This window comes from Ranitomeya imitator, chromosome 3 (assembly GCF_032444005.1).
Source record: "Ranitomeya imitator isolate aRanImi1 chromosome 3, aRanImi1.pri, whole genome shotgun sequence".
Lineage (NCBI taxonomy): Eukaryota > Metazoa > Chordata > Amphibia > Anura > Dendrobatidae > Ranitomeya > Ranitomeya imitator.
Window position 1 is genome coordinate 8,917,449 of NC_091284.1, and position 24,157 is coordinate 8,941,605.

General features: G+C 48.4%; 1 protein-coding gene across 1 annotated transcript in view; it reads left to right on the forward strand.

Annotated features, from left to right (window-relative positions):
- Positions 1–24,157, forward strand: part of WDR3 (WD repeat domain 3) — a 59,841-nt gene that overhangs the window by 30,735 nt on the left and 4,949 nt on the right. The window contains exons 22-24 of the mRNA XM_069760451.1: positions 22–114; positions 1,141–1,188; positions 1,292–1,335. Coding sequence (XP_069616552.1) covers positions 22–114; positions 1,141–1,188; positions 1,292–1,335 — 185 coding nt within the window. The remainder of the gene's footprint in view (positions 1–21; positions 115–1,140; positions 1,189–1,291; positions 1,336–24,157) is intronic.

Here is a 24,157-nt window from a genome sequence, read left to right on the forward strand (position 1 = left end):
TAACCTGTCGTCTCCCCTCAGACGGAGCGAATCATGGAGGCCGTGGAGCTGTACCGAGAGGAGAGCAACAAAATGGAGGAGTATCGGGCGCTGTGCCGGGCGGCGGGCAAGGAGGTGAATGCATAAAGTGCAGGCGGGGGAGGGCGGACAGTGTGCGACTCAGGAAAGGGGGACGGGTGTTTACACGGGAGAGGGGGGGTAAGAATGTGCTGTGTGTGCTGGAGAGGGGGGGAAGGGTGGGTGTGGGAGAGGGGGGAAAGGATTTGAGGTGGGGGACGGGTGTGCCATGTGCATGGAGGATGATGGATGTGCCGTGTGTGCGGGAGAGGAGGGGGATGGATGTGCCGTGAGGTGGGGCACAGGGGGGGGATGGATGTGCCGTGAGGTGGGGGACGGGGGGGGGTGGATGGATGGGCCGTGTGCGCGGGAGAGGGGGGGGGATGGATGGGCCGTGTGCGCGGGGGGGGGGGGGGGATGGATGGGCCGTGAGGTGGGGCACAGGGGGGGATGGATGGGCCGTGAGGTGGGGCACAGGGGGGGATGGATGTGCCGTGAGGTGGGGCACAGGGGGGGATGGATGTGCTGTGTGTGGGAGGGGGGGGGGTAAGAATGTGCTGTGTGTGCTGGAGAGGGGGGGAAGGGTGGGTGTGGGAGAAGGGGGAAAGGATTTGAGGTGGGGGATGGGTGTGTGCCATGTGCATGGAGGGGGATGGATGGGCCGTGTGCGCGGGAGAGGGGGGGGGATGGATGGGCCGTGTGCGCGGGAGAGGGGGGGGATGGATGGGATGGATGGGCCGTGTGCGCGGGAGAGGGGGGGGATGGATGGGCCGTGTGCGCGGGAGAGGGGGGGGATGGATGGGCCGAGTGCGCGGGAGAGGGGGGGGATGGATGGGCCGTGTGCGCGGGAGAGGGGGGGGATGGATGGGCCGTGTGCGCGGGAGAGGGGGGGGATGGATGGGCCGTGTGCGCGGGAGAGGGGGGGATGGATGGGCCGTGTGCGCGGGAGAGGGGGGGATGGATGGGCCGTGTGCGCGGGAGAGGGGGGGATGGATGGGCCGTGTGCGCGGGAGAGGGGGGGATGGATGTGCGGAGTACAGGGGGTGCCGGTATCTCGGTCACTGACTTTTTTTTTTCTCGCAGCTCCCCAGGAAAATCCACCCGATCCTGCAGGCGTTCGGGAGCGTGTCGGTGAGCTCCGCACACTTTACTGCGCTCCCATTGGTTAATGCCGTGGGATGTGTGCTGTCGCCTCTGATGCTCCTGGTGTTAACCCTTTCCTCTTCCTCCACAGTCTGCGGACTATGTCCTGGATGTCATCAAGAAGGTGCGCTCCAGGTAAGTGTCCTCGCACGAGTCCTGAATGACGGCTCCTGGGCTTCCTGTGCTGCAGTAGAGATGAAAACCAGGTGAAATGTTCTGCGCAGGAAGGAGGGAGACGCAGAGCCGCCGCCATGAACGTGCCGAGGCGAACGCCCGGTTACCAGAAGTCCTGACGGCTCAGCTCTTGTATTCTCTTATTGTAACACTAGGTGGCAATGTGAGGAGCATCTCCCTCTACCCATTGCTTTGTACAGAGACATCTAGTGGCCGCACAGAGTATGACGGCACACGGTCTTTATTACTGACATCTAGTGGTCGCACAGAGAACGACGGCACATGGTCTTTATTACTGACATCTAGTGGTCGCACAGAGTATGACGACACACGGTCTTTATTACTGACATCTAGTGGTCGCACAGAGAACGACGGCACATGGTCTTTATTACTGACATCTAGTGGTCGCACAGAGTATGACGGCACATGGTCTTTATTACTGACATCTAGTGGTCGCACAGAGTATGACGGCACATGGTCTTTATTACTGACATCTAGTGGCCGCACAGAGTATGACGACACACGGTCTTTATTACTGACATCTAGTGGACGCACAGAGTATGACGACACACGGTCTTTATTACTGACATCTAGTGGTCGCACAGAGAACGACGGAACATGGTCTTTATTACTGACATCTAGTGGTCGCACAGAGTATGACGACACACGGTCTTTATTACTGACATCTAGTGGTCGCACAGAGAACGACGGCACACGGTCTTTATTACTGACATCTAGTGGCTGCACATAGTATGACGGCACACGGTCTTTATTACTGACATCTAGTGGTCGCACAGAGTATGACGGCACACGGTCTTTATTACTGACATCTAGTGGCCGCACAGAGTATGACGACACACGGTCTTTATTACTGACATCTAGTGGCCGCACAGAGTATGACGGCACACGGTCTTTATTACTGACATCTAGTGGTCGCACAGAGTATGACGGCACACGGTCTTTATTACTGACATCTAGTGGTCGCACAGAGAACGACGACACACGGTCTTTATTACTGACATCTAGTGGCCGCACAGAGTATGACGACACACGGTCTTTATTACTGACATCTAGTGGTCGCACAGAGTATGACGACACACGGTCTTTATTACTGACATCTAGTGGCTGCACAGAGTATGACGACACACGGTCTTTATTACTGACATCTAGTGGTCGCACAGAGTATGACGACACACGGTCTTTATTACTGACATCTAGTGGTCGCACAGAGTATGACGACACACGGTCTTTATTACTGACATCTAGTGGCTGCACAGAGTATGGCGACACACGGTCTTTATTACTGACATCTAGTGGCTGCACAGAGTATGACGACACACGGTCTTTATTACTGACATCTAGTGGCTGCACAGAGTATGACGACACACGGTCTTTATTACTGACATCTAGTGGTCGCACAGAGAACGACGACACACGGTCTTTATTACTGACATCTAGTGGTCGCACAGAGTATGACGACACACGGTCTTTATTACTGACATCTAGTGGCCGCACAGAGTATGACGACACACGGTCTTTATTACTGACATCTAGTGGCCGCACAGAGTATGACGGCACATGGTCTTTATTACTGACATCTAGTGGCTGCACAGAGTATGACGACACACGGTCTTTATTACTGACATCTAGTGGCTGCACAGAGTATGACGACACACGGTCTTTATTACTGACATCTAGTGGTCGCACAGAGAACGACGACACACGGTCTTTATTACTGACATCTAGTGGTCGCACAGAGTATGACGACACACGGTCTTTATTACTGACATCTAGTGGCCGCACAGAGTATGACGACACACGGTCTTTATTACTGACATCTAGTGGCCGCACAGAGAACGACGACACACGGTCTTTATTACTGACATCTAGTGGTCGCACAGAGAACGACGGCACATGGTCTTTATTACTGACATCTAGTGGCTGCACAGAGTATGACGACACACGGTCTTTATTACTGACATCGAGTGGCCGCACAGAGTATGACGACACACGGTCTTTATTACTGACATCTAGTGGCTGCACAGAGTATGACGACACACGGTCTTTATTACTGACATCTAGTGGCTGCACAGAGTATGACGACACACGGTCTTTATTACTGACATCTAGTGGTCGCACAGAGAACGACGGCACATGGTCTTTATTACTGACATCTAGTGGCTGCACAGAGTATGACGACACACGGTCTTTATTACTGACATCTAGTGGTCGCACAGAGTATGACGACACACGGTCTTTATTACTGACATCTAGTGGCTGCACAGAGTATGACGACACACGGTCTTTATTACTGACATCTAGTGGTCGCACAGAGAACGACGGCACACGGTGTTTATTACTGACATCTAGTGGTCGCACAGAGTATGACGGCACACGGTCTTTATTACTGACATCTAGTGGTCGCACAGAGTATGACGGCACATGGTCTTTATTACTGACATCTAGTGGCTGCACAGAGTATGGCGACACACGGTCTTTATAACTGACATCTAGTGGCCGCACAGAGTATGACGGCACACGGTCTTTATTACTGACATCTAGTGGCCGCACAGAGTATGACGGCACACGGTCTTTATTACTGACATCTAGTGGCCGCACAGAGTATGACGACACACGGTCTTTATTACTGACATCTAGTGGCCGCACAGAGTATGACGGCACACGGTCTTTATTACTGACATCTAGTGGCCGCACAGAGTATGACGGCACACGGTCTTTATTACTGACATCTAGTGGCCGCACAGAGTATGACGGCACACGGTCTTTATTACTGACATCTAGTGGCCGCACAGAGTATGACGGCACACGGTCTTTATTACTGACATCTAGTGGCCGCACAGAGTATGACGACACACGGTCTTTATTACTGACATCTAGTGGACGCACAGAGTATGACGACACACGGTCTTTATTACTGACATCTAGTCGTCGCACAGAGTATGACGACACACGGTCTTTATAACTGACATCTAGTGGCCGCACAGAGTATGACGGCACACGGTCTTTATAACTGACATCTAGTGGTCGCACAGAGTATGGCGACACACGGTCTTTATTACTGACATCTAGTGGCCGCACAGAGTATGACGGCACACGGTCTTTATTACTGACATCTAGTGGTCGCACAGAGTATGGCGACACACGGTCTTTATAACTGACATCTAGTGGCCGCACAGAGTATGACGGCACACGGTCTTTATAACTGACATCTAGTGGCCGCACAGAGTATGACGGCACACGGTCTTTATTACTGACATCCAGTGGCTGCACAGAGTATGACGACACACGGTCTTTATTACTGACATCTAGTGGTCGCACAGAGAACGACGGCACATGGTCTTTATTACTGACATCTAGTGGTCGCACAGAGTATGACGACACACGGTCTTTATTACTGACATCTAGTGGTCGCACAGAGTATGACGGCACATGGTCTTTATTACTGACATCTAGTGGCTGCACAGAGTATGACGACACACGGTCTTTATTACTGACATCTAGTGGTCGCACAGAGAACGACGGCACATGGTCTTTATTACTGACATCTAGTGGCTGCACAGAGTATGACGGCACACGGTCTTTATTACTGACATCTAGTGGTCGTACAGAGTATGACGGCACACGGTGTTTATTACTGACATCTAGTGGTCGCACAGAAAACGACGGCACATGGTCTTTATTACTGACATCTAGTGGCTGCACAGAGTATGACGACACATGGTCTTTATTACTGACATCTAGTGGCCGCACAGAGTATGACGACACACGGTCTTTATTACTGACATCTAGTGGCTGCACAGAGTATGACGGCACACGGTCTTTATTACTGACATCTAGTGGCCGCACAGAGTATGACGACACACGGTCTTTATTACTGACATCTAGTGGTCGCACAGAAAACGACGGCACATGGTCTTTATTACTGACATCTAGTGGCTGCACAGAGTATGACGACACATGGTCTTTATTACTGACATCTAGTGGCCGCACAGAGTATGACGACACACGGTCTTTATTACTGACATCTAGTGGTCGCACAGAGAACGACGACACACGGTGTTTATTACTGACATCTAGTGGCTGCACAGAGTATGACGGCACACGGTGTTTATTACTGACATCTAGTGGCCGCACAGAGTATGACGACACACGGTCTTTATTACTGACATCTAGTGGACGCACAGAGTATGACGACACACGGTCTTTATTACTGACATCTAGTGGACGCACAGAGTATGACGACACACGGTCTTTATTACTGACATCTAGTGGTCGCACAGAGAACGACGGCACATGGTCTTTATTACTGACATCTAGTGGACGCACAGAGTATGACGGCACACGGTCTTTATTACTGACATCTAGAGGCCGCACAGAGTATGACGACACACGGTCTTCATTACTGACATCTAGTGATCGTACAGAGTATGACGACACATGGTCTTTATTACTGACATCTAGTGGACGCACAGAGTATGACGACACACGGTCTTTATTACTGACATCTAGTGGCTGCACAGAGTATGACGACACACGGTCTTTATTACTGACATCTAGTGGACGCACAGAGTATGACGACACACGGTCTTTATTACTGACATCTAGTGGTCGCACAGAGTATGACGACACATGGTCTTTATTACTGACATCTAGTGGACGCACAGAGTATGACGACACATGGTCTTTATTACTGACATCTAGTGGCTGCACAGAGTATGACGACACACGGTCTTTATTACTGACATCTAGTGGTCGCACAGAGTATGACGACACACGGTCTTTATTACTGACATCTAGTGGTCGCACAGAGAACGACGGCACATGGTCTTTATTACTGACATCTAGTGGACGCACAGAGTATGACGGCACACGGTCTTTATTACTGACATCTAGAGGCCGCACAGAGTATGACGACACACGGTCTTCATTACTGACATCTAGTGGTCGCACAGAGTATGACGACACACGGTGTTTATTACTGACATCTAGTGGCTGCACAGAGTATGACGACACACGGTCTTTATTACTGACATCTAGTGGACGCACAGAGTATGACGACACACGGTCTTTATTACTGACATCTAGTGGTCGCACAGAGAACGACGGCACACGGTCTTTATTACTGACATCTAGTGGTCGCACAGAGTATGACGGCACACGGTCTTTATTACTGACATCTAGTGGTCGCACAGAGTATGGCGACACACGGTCTTTATTACTGACATCTAGTGGACGCACAGAGTATGACGACACACGGTCTTTATTACTGACATCTAGTGGTCGCACAGAGAACGACGGCACACGGTCTTTATTACTGACATCTAGTGGCCGCACAGAGTATGACGGCACACGGTCTTTATTACTGACATCTAGTGGCTGCACAGAGTATGACACACGGTCTTTATTACTGACATCTAGTGGACGCACAGAGTATGACGGCACACGGTCTTTATTACTGACATCTAGAGGCCGCACAGAGTATGACGACACACGGTCTTCATTACTGACATCTAGTGGTCGCACAGAGTATGACGACACACGGTCTTTATTACTGACATCTAGTGGACGCACAGAGTATGACGACACACGGTCTTTATTACTGACATCTAGTGGTCGCACAGAGAACGACGGCACATGGTCTTTATTACTGACATCTAGTGGACGCACAGAGTATGACGACACACTGTCTTTATTACTGACATCTAGTGATCGTACAGAGTATGACGACACATGGTCTTTATTACTGACATCTAGTGGCTGTACAGAGTATGGCGACACACGGTCTTTATTACTGACATCTAGTGGTCGCACAGAGTATGACGGCACACGGTCTTTATTACTGACATCTAGTGGTCGCACAGAGTATGACGACACACTGTCTTTATTACTGACATCTAGTGGTCGTACAGAGTATGGCGACACACGGTCTTTATTACTGACATCTAGTGGTCGTACAGAGAATGACGGCACACGGTCTTTATTACTGACATCTAGTGGTCGCACAGAGTATGACGACACACTGTCTTTATTACTGACATCTAGTGGTCGCACAGAGTATGACGGCACACGGTCTTTATTACTGACATCTAGTGGCCGCACAGAGTATGACGGCACACGGTCTTTATTACTGACATCTAGTGGTCGCACAGAGTATGACGACACACGGTCTTTATTACTGACATCTAGTGGCCGCACAGAGTATGACGGCACACTGTCTTTATTACTGACATCTAGTGGTCGTACAGAGAATGACGGCACACGGTCTTTATTACTGACATCTAGTGGTCGCACAGAGTATGACGACACACTGTCTTTATTACTGACATCTAGTGGTCGCACAGAGTATGACGGCACACGGTCTTTATTACTGACATCTAGTGGCTGCACAGAGTATGACGGCACACGGTCTTCATTACTGACATCTAGTGGCCGCACAGAGTATGACGGCACACGGTCTTTATTACTGACATCTAGTGGACGCACAGAGTATGACGGCACACGGTCTTTATTACTGACATCTAGTGGTCGCACAGAGTATGGCGACACACGGTCTTTATTACTGACATCTAGTGGACGCACAGAGTATGACGGCACATGGTCTTTATTACTGACATCTAGTGGCCGCACAGAGTATGGCGACACACGGTCTTTATTACTGACATCTAGTGGCCGCACAGAGAACGACGGCACACGGTCTTTATTACTGACATCTAGTGGCTGCACAGAGTATGACGGCACACGGTCTTTATTACTGACATCTAGTGGCTGCACAGAGTATGACGACACACGGTCTTTATTACTGACATCTAGTGGCCGCACAGAGTATGACGGCACACGGTCTTTATTACTGACATCTAGTGGTCGCACAGTGTATGACGGCACACGGTCTTTATTACTGACATCTAGTGGACGCACAGAGTATGGCGACACACGGTCTTTATTACTGACATCTAGTGGACGCACAGAGTATGACGACACACGGTCTTTATTACTGACATCTAGTGGCTGTACAGAGTATGACGGCACACGGTCTTTATTACTGACATTAGTGGTCGCACAGAGTATGACGGCACACGGTCTTTATTACTGACATCTAGTGGCTGCACAGAGTATGACGGCACATGGTGTTTATTACTGACATCTAGTGGCTGCACAGAGTATGACGGCACACGGTCTTTATTACTGACATCTAGTGGTCGCACAGAGTATGACGGCACACGGTCTTTATTACTGACATCTAGTGGTCGCACAGAGTATGACGACACACGGTCTTTATTACTGACATCTAGTGGTCGCACAGAGTATGGCGACACACGGTCTTTATTACTGACATCTAGTGGACGCACAGAGTATGACGGCACACGGTCTTTATTACTGACATCTAGTGGTCGCACAGAGTATGGCGACACACGGTCTTTATTACTGACATCTAGTGGCCGCACAGAGTATGACGACACACGGTCTTTATTACTGACATCTAGTGGCCGCACAGAGTATGATGACACACGGTCTTTATTACTGACATCTAGTGGTCGTACAGAGTATGACGACACACGGTCTTTATTACTGACATCTAGTGGTCGCACAGAGTATGACGACACACGGTCTTTATTACTGACATCTAGTGGCCGCACAGAGTATGACGACACACGGTCTTTATTACTGACATCTAGTGGCTGCACAGAGTATGACGACACACGGTCTTTATTACTGACATCTAGTGGTCGTACAGAGTATGACGACACACGGTCTTTATTACTGACATCTAGTGGTCGCACAGAGTATGACGACACACGGTCTTTATTACTGACATCTAGTGGCCGCACAGAGTATGACGACACACGGTCTTTATTACTGACATCTAGTGGCTGCACAGAGTATGACGGCACATGGTCTTTATTACTGACATCCAGTGGCTGCACAGAGTATGACGGCACACGGTCTTTATTACTGACATCTAGTGGTCGCACAGAGTATGACGACACACGGTCTTTATTACTGACATCTAGTGGCTGCACAGAGTATGACGACACACGGTCTTTATTACTGACATCTAGTGGCTGCACAGAGAACGACGACACACGGTCTTTATTACTGACATCTAGTGGCTGCACAGAGTATGACGGCACATGGTCTTTATTACTGACATCCAGTGGCTGCACAGAGTATGACGGCACACGGTCTTTATTACTGACATCTAGTGGCTGCACAGAGTATGACGGCACATGGTCTTTATTACTGACATCCAGTGGCTGCACAGAGTATGACGGCACACGGTCTTTATTACTGACATCTAGTGGTCGCACAGAGTATGACGACACACGGTCTTTATTACTGACATCTAGTGGCTGCACAGAGTATGACGGCACACGGTCTTTATTACTGACATCTAGTGGTCGCACAGAGTATGACGACACACGGTCTTTATTACTGACATCTAGTGGCCGCACAGAGTATGGCGACACACGGTCTTTATTACTGACATCTAGTGGCTGTACAGAGTATGACGACACACGGTCTTTATTACTGACATCTAGTGGCCGCACAGAGTATGACGGCACACGGTCTTTATTACTGACATCTAGTGGCCGCACAGAGTATGACGGCACACGGTCTTTATTACTGACATCTAGTGGCCGCACAGAGTATGACGACACACGGTCTTTATTACTGACATCTAGTGGCCGCACAGAGTATGACGGCACATGGTCTTTATTACTGACATCTAGTGGCCGCACAGAGTATGACGGCACACGGTCTTTATTACTGACATCTAGTGGCTGCACAGAGTATGACGGCACACGGTCTTTATTACTGACATCTAGTGGCTGCACAGAGTATGACGGCACACGGTCTTTATTACTGACATCTAGAGGCCGCACAGAGTATGGCGGCACACGGTCTTTATTACTGACATCTAGAGGCCGCACAGAGTATGACGACACACGGTCTTTATTACTGACATCTAGTGGCTGCACAGAGTATGACGACACACGGTCTTTATTACTGACATCTAGTGGCTGCACAGAGTATGACGACACACGGTCTTTATTACTGACATCTAGTGGCTGCACAGAGTATGACGGCACATGGTCTTTATTACTGACATCTAGTGGCCGCACAGAGTATGACGACACACGGTCTTTATTACTGACATCTAGTGGCCGCACAGAGTATGACGGCACACGGTCTTTATTACTGACATCTAGTGGCTGCACAGAGTATGACGGCACACGGTCTTTATTACTGACATCTAGTGGTCGCACAGAGTATGACGACACACGGTCTTTATTACTGACATCTAGTGGTCGTACAGAGTATGACGGCACACGGTCTTTATTACTGACATCTAGTGGCTGCACATAGTATGACGGCACACGGTCTTTATTACTGACATCTAGTGGCTGCACATAGTATGACGACACACGGTCTTTATTACTGACATCTAGTGGCCGCACATAGTATGACGGCACACGGTCTTTATTACTGACATCTAGTGGCTGCACAGAGTATGACGACACACGGTCTTTATTACTGACATCTAGTGGTCGCACAGAGTATGACGGCACACGGTCTTTATTACTGACATCTAGTGGTCGTACAGAGTATAACGGCACACGGTCTTTATTACTGACATCTAGAGGCCGTACAGAGTATAACGGCACACGGTCTTTATTACTGACATCTAGAGGCCGCACAGAGTATGACGACACACGGTCTTTATTACTGACATCTAGTGGTCGCACAGAGTATGGCGACACACGGTCTTTATTACTGACATCTAGTGGCCGCACAGAGTATGGCGACACACGGTCTTTATTACTGACATCTAGTGGCCGCACAGAGTATGACGGCACACGGTCTTTATTACTGACATCTAGTGGCCGCACAGAGTATGACGGCACACGGTCTTTATTACTGACATCTAGTGGCTGCACAGAGTATGACGACACACGGTCTTTATTACTGACATCTAGTGGTCGCACAGAGTATGACGACACACGGTCTTTATTACTGACATCTAGTGGCCGCACAGAGTATGACGACACACGGTCTTTATTACTGACATCTAGTGGCCGTACAGAGTATGACGACACACGGTCTTTATTACTGACATCTAGTGGCCGCACAGAGTATGACGGTACACGGTCTTTATTACTGACATCTAGTGGCCGCACAGAGTATGACGGCACACGGTCTTTATTACTGACATCTAGTGGTCGCACAGAGTATGACGACACACGGTCTTTATTACTGACATCTAGTGGCCGCACAGAGTATGACGGCACACGGTCTTTATTACTGACATCTAGTGGCCGCACAGAGTATGACGACACACGGTCTTTATTACTGACATCTAGTGGCTGCACAGAGTATGACGGCACACGGTCTTCATTACTGACATCTAGTGGCCGTACAGAGTATGACGACACACGGTCTTTATTACTGACATCTAGTGGCTGCACAGAGTATGGCGACACACGGTCTTTATTACTGACATCTAGTGGCCGCACAGAGTATGACGGCACACGGTCTTTATTACTGACATCTAGTGGTCGCACAGAGTATGACGACACACGGTCTTTATTACTGACATCTAGTGGCCGCACAGAGTATGACGGCACACGGTCTTTATTACTGACCTCTAGTGGCCGCACAGAGTATGACGACACACGGTCTTTATTACTGACATCTAGTGGCTGCACAGAGTATGGCGACACACGGTCTTTATTACTGACATCTAGTGGCCGTACAGAGTATGGCGACACACGGTCTTTATTACTGACATCTAGTGGCCGCACAGAGTATGATGGCACATGGTCTTTATTACTGACATCTAGTGGTCGCACAGAGTATGGCGACACACGGTCTTTATTACTGACATCTACTGGCCGCACAGAGTATGACGGCACATGGTGTTTATTACTGACATCTAGTGGACGCACAGAGTATGACGACACACGGTCTTTATTACTGACATCTAGTGGCTGCACAGAGTATGACGGCACACGGTCTTTATTACTGACATCTAGTGGCTGCACAGAGTATGGCGACACACGGTCTTTATTACTGACATCTAGTGGCCGCACAGAGTATGACGGTACACGGTCTTTATTACTGACATCTAGTGGCTGCACAGAGTATGACGGCACACGGTCTTTATTACTGACATCTAGTGGCCGTACAGAGTATGGCGACACACGGTCTTTATTACTGACATCTACTGGCCGCACAGAGTATGACGGCACATGGTGTTTATTACTGACATCTAGTGGACGCACAGAGTATGGCGACACACGGTCTTTATTACTGACATCTAGTGGCCGCACAGAGTATGACGGTACACGGTCTTTATTACTGACATCTAGTGGCTGCACAGAGTATGACGGCACACGGTCTTTATTACTGACATCTAGTGGCCGCACAGAGTATGACGACACACGGTCTTTATTACTGACATCTAGTGGCCGCACAGAGTATGACGACACACGGTCTTTATTACTGACATCTAGTGGCTGCACAGAGTATGACGACACACGGTCTTTATTACTGACATCTAGTGGCCGCACAGAGTATGACGGCACACGGTCTTTATTACTGACATCTAGTGGCTGTACAGAGTATGACGACACATGGTCTTTATTACTGACATCTAGTGGCTGCACAGAGTATGACGGCACACGGTCTTTATTACTGACATCTAGTGGCCGCACAGAGTATGACGACACACGGTCTTTATTACTGACATCTAGTGGCTGCACAGAGTATGGCGACACACGGTCTTTATTACTGACATCTAGTGGTCGCACAGAGTATGACGACACACGGTCTTTATTACTGACATCTAGTGGCTGCACAGAGTATGACGACACACGGTCTTTATTACTGACATCTAGTGGCTGCACAGAGTATGACGACACACGGTCTTTGTTACTGACATCTAGTGGCCGCACAGAGTATGACGACACACGGTCTTTGTTACTGACATCTAGTGGCCGCACAGAGAATGACGGCACACGGTCTTTATTACTGACATCTAGTGGCCGCACAGAGTATGACGGCACACGGTCTTTATTACTGACATCTAGTGGCCGCACAGAGTATGACGACACACGGTCTTTATTACTGACATCTAGTCGTCGCACAGAGTATGACTACACACGGTCTTTATTACTGACATCTAGTGGCCGCACAGAGTATGACGGCACACGGTCTTTATTACTGACATCTAGTGGTCGCACAGAGTATGACGGCACACGGTCTTTATTACTGACATCTAGTGGTCGCACAGAGTATGACGGCACATGGTGTTTATTACTGACATCTAGTGGCTGCACAGAGTATGACGACACACGGTCTTTATTACTGACATCTAGTGGCCGCACAGAGTATGATGGCACATGGTCTTTATTACTGACATCTAGTGGCCGCACAGAGTATGACGGCACACGGTCTTTATTACTGACATCTAGTGGCTGTACAGAGTATGGCGACACACGGTCTTTATTACTGACATCTAGTGGTCGCACAGAGTATGACGGCACACGGTCTTTATTACTGACATCTAGTGGCCGCACAGAGTATGACGGCACACGGTCTTTATTACTGACATCTAGTGGTCGTACAGAGTATGACGGCACACGGTCTTTATTACTGACATCTAGTGGTCGCACAGAGTATGACGACACATGGTCATTATTACTGACATCTAGTGGCTGTACAGAGTATGGCGACACACGGTCTTTATTACTGACATCTAGTGGTCGCACAGAGTATGACGACACACGGTCTTTATTACTGACATCTAGTGGCCGCACAGAGTATGATGGCACACGGTGTTTATTACTGACATCTAGTGGCCGCACAGAGTATGACGGTACACGGTCTTTATTACTGACATCTAGTGGCCGCACAGAGTATGGCGACACACGGTCTTTATTACTGACAACTAGTGGTCGCACAGAGTATGGCGACACACGGTCTTTATTACTGACATCTAGAGGCCGCACAGAGTATGACGACACACGGTCTTTATTACTGACATCTAGTGGCCGCACAGAGTATGACGACACACGGTCTTTATTACTGACATCTAGAGGCCGCACAGAGTATGACGACACACGGTCTTTATTACTGACATCTAGTGGCTGCACAGAGTATGACGGCACACGGTCTTTATTACTGACATCTAGTGGCTGCACAGAGTATGACGACACACGGTCTTTATTACTGACATCTAGTGGTCGCACAGAGTATGACGGCACACGGTCTTTATTACTGACATCTAGTGGCTGTACAGAGTATGACGACACACGGTCTTTATTACTGACATCTAGTGGTCGCACAGAGTATGACGGCACACGGTCTTTATTACTGACATCTAGTGGCCGCACAGAGTATGACGACACACGGTCTTTATTACTGACATCTAGTGGTCGTACAGAGTATGACGGCACACGGTCTTTATTACTGACATCTAGTGGTCGTACAGAGTATGACGGCACACGGTCTTTATTACTGACATCTAGTGGCTGCACAGAGTATGAAGACACACGGTCTTTATTACTGACATCTAGTGGCCGCACAGAGTATGACGACACACGGTCTTCATTACTGACATCTAGTGGCCGCACAGAGTATGACGGCACACGGTCTTTATTACTGACATCTAGTGGCCGCACAGAGTATGACGGCACACGGTCTTTATTACTGACATCTAGTGGCCGCACAGAGTATGACGACACACGGTCTTTATTACTGACATCTAGTGGCCGCACAGAGTATGACGACACACGGTCTTTATTACTGACATCTAGTGGCCGCACAGAGTATGACGACACACGGTCTTTATTACTGACATCTAGTGGCCGCACAGAGTATGACGGCACACGGTCTTTATTACTGACATCTAGTGGCCGCACAGAGTATGACGGCACATGGTCTTTATTACTGACATCTAGTGGCCGCACAGAGTATGACGGCACACGGTCTTTATTACTGACATCTAGTGGCCGCACAGAGTATGACGACACACGGTCTTTATTACTGACATCTAGTGGTCGCACAGAGTATGACGGCACACGGTCTTTATTACTGACATCTAGTGGCCGTACAGAGTATGGCGACACACGGTCTTTATTACTGACATCTAGTGGCCGCACAGAGTATGACGGCACACGGTTTTTATTACTGACATCTAGTGGTCGCACAGAGTATGACGGCACACGGTGTTTATTACTGACATCTAGTGGTCGCACAGAGTATGACGGCACACGGTCTTTATTACTGACATCTAGTGGCCGTACAGAGTATGGCGACACACGGTCTTTATTACTGACATCTAGTGGCCGTACAGAGTATGGCGACACACGGTCTTTATTACTGACATCTAGTGGCCGCACAGAGTATGACGACACACGGTCTTTATTACTGACATCTAGTGGCCGTACAGAGTATGGCGACACACGGTCTTTATTACTGACATCTAGTGGCCGCACAGAGTATGACGACACACGGTCTTTATTACTGACATCTAGTGGCCGCACAGAGTATGACGGCACACGGTCTTTATTACTGACATCTAGTGGCTGCACAGAGTATGACGACACACGGTCTTTATTACTGACATCTAGTGGCCGCACAGAGTATGACGACACACGGTCTTTATTACTGACATCTAGTGGTCGTACAGAGTATGACGGCACACGGTCTTTATTACTGACATCTAGTGGCCGCACAGAGTATGACGGCACACGGTCTTTATTACTGACATCTAGTGGCTGCACAGAGTATGACGACACACGGTCTTTATTACTGACATCTAGTGGCTGCACAGAGTATGACGACACACGGTCTTTATTACTGACATCTAGTGGCCGCACAGAGTATGACGGCACACGGTCTTTATTACTGACATCTAGTGGCCGCACAGAGTATGACGGCACACGGTCTTTATTACTGACATCTAGTGGCTGCACAGAGTATGACGGCACACGGTCTTTATTACTGACATCTAGTGGCTGCACAGAGTATGACGACACACGGTCTTTATTACTGACATCTAGTGGCCGCACAGAGTATGACGGCACACGGTCTTTATTACTGACATCTAGTGGCTGCACAGAGTATGGCGACACACGGTCTTTATTACTGACATCTAGTGGTCGTACAGAGTATGACGGCACACGGTCTTTATTACTGACATCTAGTGGCCGCACAGAGTATGACGGCACACGGTCTTTATTACTGACATCTAGTGGCTGCACAGAGTATGACGACACACGGTCTTTATTACTGACATCTAGTGGTCGCACAGAGTATGACGGCACACGGTCTTTATTACTGACATCTAGTGGCTGCACAGAGTATGACGGCACACGGTCTTTATTACTGACATCTAGTGGTCGCACAGAGTATGGCGACACATGGTCTTTATTACTGACATCTAGTGGTCGCACAGAGTATGACGGCACATGGTCTTTATTACTGACATTTAGTGGCCGCACAGAGTATGGCGACACACGGTCTTTATTACTGACATCTAGTGGTCGCACAGAGTATGGCGACACATGGTCTTTATTACTGACATCTAGTGGTCGCACAGAGTATGACGACACACGGTCTTTATTACTGACATCTAGAGGCCGCACAGAGTATGACGGCACACGGTCTTTATTACTGACATCTAGTGGCTGCACAGAGTATGACGGCACACGGTCTTTATTACTGACATCTAGTGGTCGCACAGAGTATGACGGCACACGGTCTTTATTACTGACATCTAGAGGCCGCACAGAGTATGACGGCACATGGTCTTTATTACTGACATCTAGTGGCTGCACAGAGTATGACGGCACACGGTCTTTATTACTGACATCTAGTGGACGCACAGAGTATGACGACACACGGACTTCATTACTGACATCTAGTGGCCGCACAGAGTATGACGGCACATGGTGTTTATTACTGACATCTAGTGATCGTACAGAGTATGACGGCACACGGTCTTTATTACTGACATCTAGTGGCTGCACAGAGTATGACGACACACGGTCTTTATTACTGACATCTAGTGGTCGTACAGAGTATGACGGCACACGGTCTTTATTACTGACATCTAGTGGCCGCACAGAGTATGACGGCACATGGTGTTTATTACTGACATCTAGTGGTCGTACAGAGTATGACGGCACACGGTCTTTATTACTGACATCTAGTGGCTGCACAGAGTATGACGGCACACGGTCTTTATTACTGACATCTAGTGGCTGCACAGAGTATGACGGCACACGGTCTTTATTACTGACATCTAGTGGCCGCACAGAGTATGACGACACACGGACTTCATTACTGACATCTAGTGGTCGTACAGAGTATGACGGCACACGGTCTTTATTACTGACATCTAGTGGCCGCACAGAGTATGACGGCACATGGTGTTTATTACTGACATCTAGTGGTCGTACAGAGTATGACGGCACACGGTCTTTATTACTGACATCTAGTGGTCGCACAGAGTATGACGGCACACGGTCTTTATTACTGACATCTAGAGGCCGCACAGAGTATGACGACACACGGTCTTTATTACTGACAATTACTGGTCGCACAGAGTATGACGGTACACGGTCTTTATTACTGACATCTAGTGGTCGCACAGAGTATGACGACACACGGTCTTTATTACTGACATCTAGTGGTCGCACAGAGTATGACGACACACGGTCTTTATTACTGACATCTAGTGGCCGCACAGAGTATGACGACACACGGACTTCATTACTGACATCTAGTGGCCGCACAGAGTATGACGGCACATGGTGTTTATTACTGACATCTAGTGGTCGTACAGAGTATGACGGCACACGGTCTTTATTACTGACATCTAGTGGTCGCACAGAGTATGACGACACACGGTCTTTATTACTGACATCTAGTGGCTGCACAGAGTATGACGGCACACGGTCTTTATTACTGACATCTAGTGGTCGCACAGAGTATGACGGCACACGGTCTTTATTACTGACATCTAGTGGCTGCACAGAGTATGACGACACACGGTCTTTATTACTGACATCTAGTGGCTGCACAGAGTATGACGGCACACGGTCTTTATTACTGACATCTAGTGGCTGCACAGAGTATGACGGCACACGGTCTTTATTACTGACACCTAGTGGCCGCACAGAGTATGATGGCACACGGTCTTTATTACTGACATCTAGTGGTCGCACAGAGTATGACGACACACGGTCTTTATTACTGACACCTAGTGGCTGCACAGAGTATGACGACACACTGTCTTTATTACTGACATCTAGTGGTCGCACAGAGTATGACGACACACGGTCTTTATTACTGACATCTAGTGGCTGCACAGAGTATGACGGCACACGGTCTTTATTACTGACATCTAGTGGTCGCACAGAGTATGACGGCACACGGTCTTTATTACTGACATCTAGTGGCTGCACAGAGTATGACGACACACGGTCTTTATTACTGACATCTAGTGGCTGCACAGAGTATGACGGCACACGGTCTTTATTACTGACATCTAGTGGCTGCACAGAGTATGACGGCACACGGTCTTTATTACTGACACCTAGTGGCCGCACAGAGTATGATGGCACACGGTCTTTATTACTGACATCTAGTGGTCGCACAGAGTATGACGACACACGGTCTTTATTACTGACACCTAGTGGCTGCACAGAGTATGGCGACACACGGTCTTTATTACTGACATCTAGTGGTCGCACAGAGTATGACGACACACGGTCTTTATTACTGACATCTAGTGGCTGCACAGAGTATGACGACACACGGTCTTTATTACTGACATCTAGTGGCCGCACAGAGTATGATGGCACACGGTCTTTATTACTGACATCTAGTGGTCGCACAGAGTATGACGGCACACGGTCTTTATTACTGACATCTAGTGGCCGCACAGAGTATGACGACACACGGTCTTTATTACTGACATCTAGTGGCCGCACAGAGTATGACGGCACACGGTCTTTATTACTGACATCTAGTGGCTGCACAGAGTATGACGACACACGGTCTTTATTACTGACATCTAGTGGCCGCACAGAGTATGACGGCACACGGTCTTTATTACTGACATCTAGTGGCTGCACAGAGTATGACGACACACGGTCTTTATTACTGACATCTAGTGGACGCACAGAGTATGATGGTACACGGTCTTTATTACTGACATCTAGTGGCCGCACAGAGTATGACGACACACTGTCTTTATTACTGACATCTAGTGGCTGCACAGAGAATGACGACACACGGTCTTTATTACTGACATCTAGTGGCTGCACAGAGTATGACGACACACGGTCTTTATTACTGACATCTATTGGCCGCACAGAGTATGACGACACACGGTCTTTATTACTGACATCTAGTGGTCGCACAGAGTATGATGGTACACGGTCTTTATTACTGACATCTAGTGGCCGCACAGAGTATGACGACACACTGTCTTTATTACTGACATCTAGTGGCTGCACAGAGAATGACGACACACGGTCTTTATTACTGACATCTAGTGGCCGCACAGAGTATGACGACACACGGTCTTTATTACTGACATCTAGTGGCTGCACAGAGTATGGCGACACACGGTCTTTATTACTGACATCTAGTGGCCGCACAGAGTATGACGGCACACGGTCTTTATTACTGACATCTAGTGGCTGCACAGAGTATGACGACACACGGTCTTTATTACTGACATCTAGTGGTCGCACAGAGTATGACGACACACGGTCTTTATTACTGACATCTAGTGGCTGCACAGAGTATGACGACACACGGTCTTTATTACTGACATCTAGTGGCCGCACAGAGTATGACGGCACACAGTCTTTATTACTGACATCTAGTGGCTGCACAGAGTATGACGACACACGGTCTTTATTACTGACATCTAGTGGCCGCACAGAGTATGACGACACACGGTCTTTATTACTGACATCTAGTGGCCGCACAGAGTATGACGGCACACGGTCTTTATTACTGACATCTAGTGGCCGCACAGAGTATGACGACACACGGTCTTTATTACTGACATCTAGTGGCCGCACAGAGTATGACGGCACACGGTCTTTATTACTGACATCTAGTGGCTGCACAGAGTATGACGACACACGGTCTTTATTACTGACATCTAGTGGCCGCACAGAGTATGACGACACACGGTCTTTATTACTGACATCTAGTGGACGCACAGAGTATGACGGCACACGGTCTTTATTACTGACATCTAGTGGCCGCACAGAGTATGACGACACACGGTCTTTATTACTGACATCTAGTGGTCGCACAGAGTATGACGGCACACGGTCTTTATTACTGACATCTAGTGGCTGCACAGAGTATGACGGCACACGGTCTTTATTACTGACATCTAGTGGCCGCACAGAGTATGACGACACACGGTCTTTATTACTGACATCTAGTGGCTGCACAGAGTATGACGACACACGGTCTTTATTACTGACATCTAGTGGCCGCACAGAGTATGACGACACACGGTCTTTATTACTGACATTTACTGGTCGCACAGAGTATGGCGACACACGGTCTTTATTACTGACATCTAGTGGCCGCACAGAGTATGACGGCACACGGTCTTTATTACTGACATCTAGTGGCCGCACAGAGTATGACGGCACACGGTCTTTATTACTGACATCTAGTGGTCGTACAGAGTATGACGGCACATGGTCTTTATTACTGACATCTAGTGGCCGCACAGAGTATGACGGCACACGGTCTTTATTACTGACATCTAGTGGCTGCACAGAGTATGACGGCACACGGTCTTTATTACTGACATCTAGTGGCCGCACAGAGTATGACGACACACGGTCTTTATTACTGACATCTAGTGGCTGCACAGAGTATGACGGCACACGGTCTTTATTACTGACATCTAGTGGCCGCACAGAGTATGACGACACACGGTCTTTATTACTGACATCTAGTGGTCGTACAGAGTATGGCGACACACGGTCTTTATTACTGACATCTAGTGGCCGCACAGAGTATGGCGACACACGGTCTTTATTACTGACATCTAGTGGCTGCACAGAGTATGACGACACACGGTCTTTATTACTGACATCTAGTGGTCGTACAGAGTATGACGGCACACGGTCTTTATTACTGACATCTAGTGGCCGCACAGAGTATGACGGCACACGGTCTTTATTACTGACATCTAGTGGTCGCACAGAGTATGACGACACACGGTCTTTATTACTGACATCTAGTGGCCGCACAGAGTATGACGACACACGGTCTTTATTACTGACATCTAGTGGCTGCACAGAGTATGACGACACACGGTCTTTATTACTGACATCTAGTGGCTGTACAGAGTATGACGACACACGGTCTTTATTACTGACATCTAGTGGCCGCACAGAGTATGACGGCACACGGTCTTTATTACTGACATCTAGTGGCTGCACAGAGTATGACGGCACACGGTCTTTATTACTGACATCTAGTGGTCGTACAGAGTATGACGGCACACGGTCTTTATTACTGACATCTAGTGGCCGCACAGAGTATGACGACACACGGTCTTTATTACTGACATCTAGTGGCCGCACAGAGTATGACGACACACGGTCTTTATTACTGACATCTAGTGGCCGCACAGAGTATGACGACACACGGTCTTTATTACTGACATCTAGTGGCTGCACAGAGAACGACGGCACATGGTCTTTATTACTGACATCTAGTGGTCGCACAGAGTATGACGACACACGGTCTTTATTACTGACATCTAGTGGCCGCACAGAGTATGACGGCACACGGTCTTTATTACTGACATCTAGTGGACGCACAGAGTATGACGACACACGGTCTTTATTACTGACATCTAGTGGCTGTACAGAGTATGACGACACACGGTCTTTATTACTGACATCTAGTGGCTGTACAGAGTATGACGACACACGGTCTTTATTACTGACATCTAGTGGCTGTACAGAGTATGACGACACACGGTCTTTATTACTGACATCTAGTGGTCGCACAGAGTATGACGACACACGGTCTTTATTACTGACATCTAGTGGCTGCACAGAGTATGGCGACACACGGTCTTTATTACTGACATCTAGTGGTCGCACAGAGTATGACGACACACGGTCTTTATTACTGACATCTAGTGGCTGCACAGAGTATGGCGACACACGGTCTTTATTACTGACATCTAGTGGCTGCACAGAGTATGGCGACACACGGTCTTTATTACTGACATCTAGTGGCTGCACAGAGTATGACGGCACACGGTCTTTACTACTGACATCTAGTGGCTGCACAGAGTATGGCGACACACGGTCTTTATTACTGACATCTAGTGGCTGCACAGAGTATGACGGCACACGGTCTTTATTACTGACATCTAGTGGCTGCACAGAGTATGACGACACACGGTCTTTATTACTGACATCTAGTGGCCGTACAGAGTATGACGACACACGGTCTTTATTACTGACATCTAGTGGCTGCACAGAGTATGACGACACACGGTCTTTATTACTGACATCTAGTGGCTGCACAGAGTATGACGACACACGGTCTTTATTACTGACATTTACTGGTCGCACAGAGTATGACGGCACACGGTCTTTATTACTGACATCTAGTGGCTGCACAGAGTATGGCGACACACGGTCTTTATTACTGACATCTAGTGGCCGCACAGAGTATGACGACACACGGTCTTTATTACTGACATCTAGTGGCCGCACAGAGTATGACGACACACGGTCTTTATTACTGACATCTAGTGGCCGCACAGAGTATGACGGCACACGGTCTTTATTACTGACATCTAGTGGTCGCACAGAGAACGACGGCACATGGTCTTTATTACTGACATTAGTGGCCGCACAGAGAACGACGGCACACGGTCTTTATTACTGACATCTAGTGGTCGCACAGAGTATGACGACACACTGTCTTTATTACTGACATCTAGTGGTCGCACAGAGTATGACGACACACGGTCTTTATTACTGACATCTAGTGGTCGCACAGAGTATGGCGACACACGGTCTTTATTACTGACATCTAGTGGCCGCACAGAGTATGACGACACACGGTCTTTATTACTGACATCTAGTGGCTGCACAGAGTATGACGACACACGGTCTTTATTACTGACATCTAGTGGCTGTACAGAGTATGACGACACACGGTCTTTATTACTGACATCTAGTGGCTGCACAGAGTATGACGACACACGGTCTTTATTACTGACATCTAGTGGCTGTACAGAGTATGACGACACACGGTCTTTATTACTGACATCTAGTGGCTGCACAGAGTATGACGGCACACGGTCTTTATTACTGACATCTAGTGGTCGCACAGAGTATGACGACACACGGTCTTTATTACTGACATCTAGTGGTCGTACAGAGTATGACGGCACACGGTCTTTATTACTGACATCTAGTGGCCGCACAGAGTATGACGGCACACGGTCTTTATTACTGACATCTAGTGGCTGCACAGAGTATGACGGCACACGGTCTTTATTACTGACATCTAGTGGCTGCACAGAGTATGACGACACACTGTCTTTATTACTGACATCTAGTGGCCGCACAGAGTATGACGGCACACGGTCTTTATTACTGACATCTAGTGGCTGCACAGAGTATGACGGCACACGGTCTTTATTACTGACATCTAGTGGCCGCACAGAGTATGA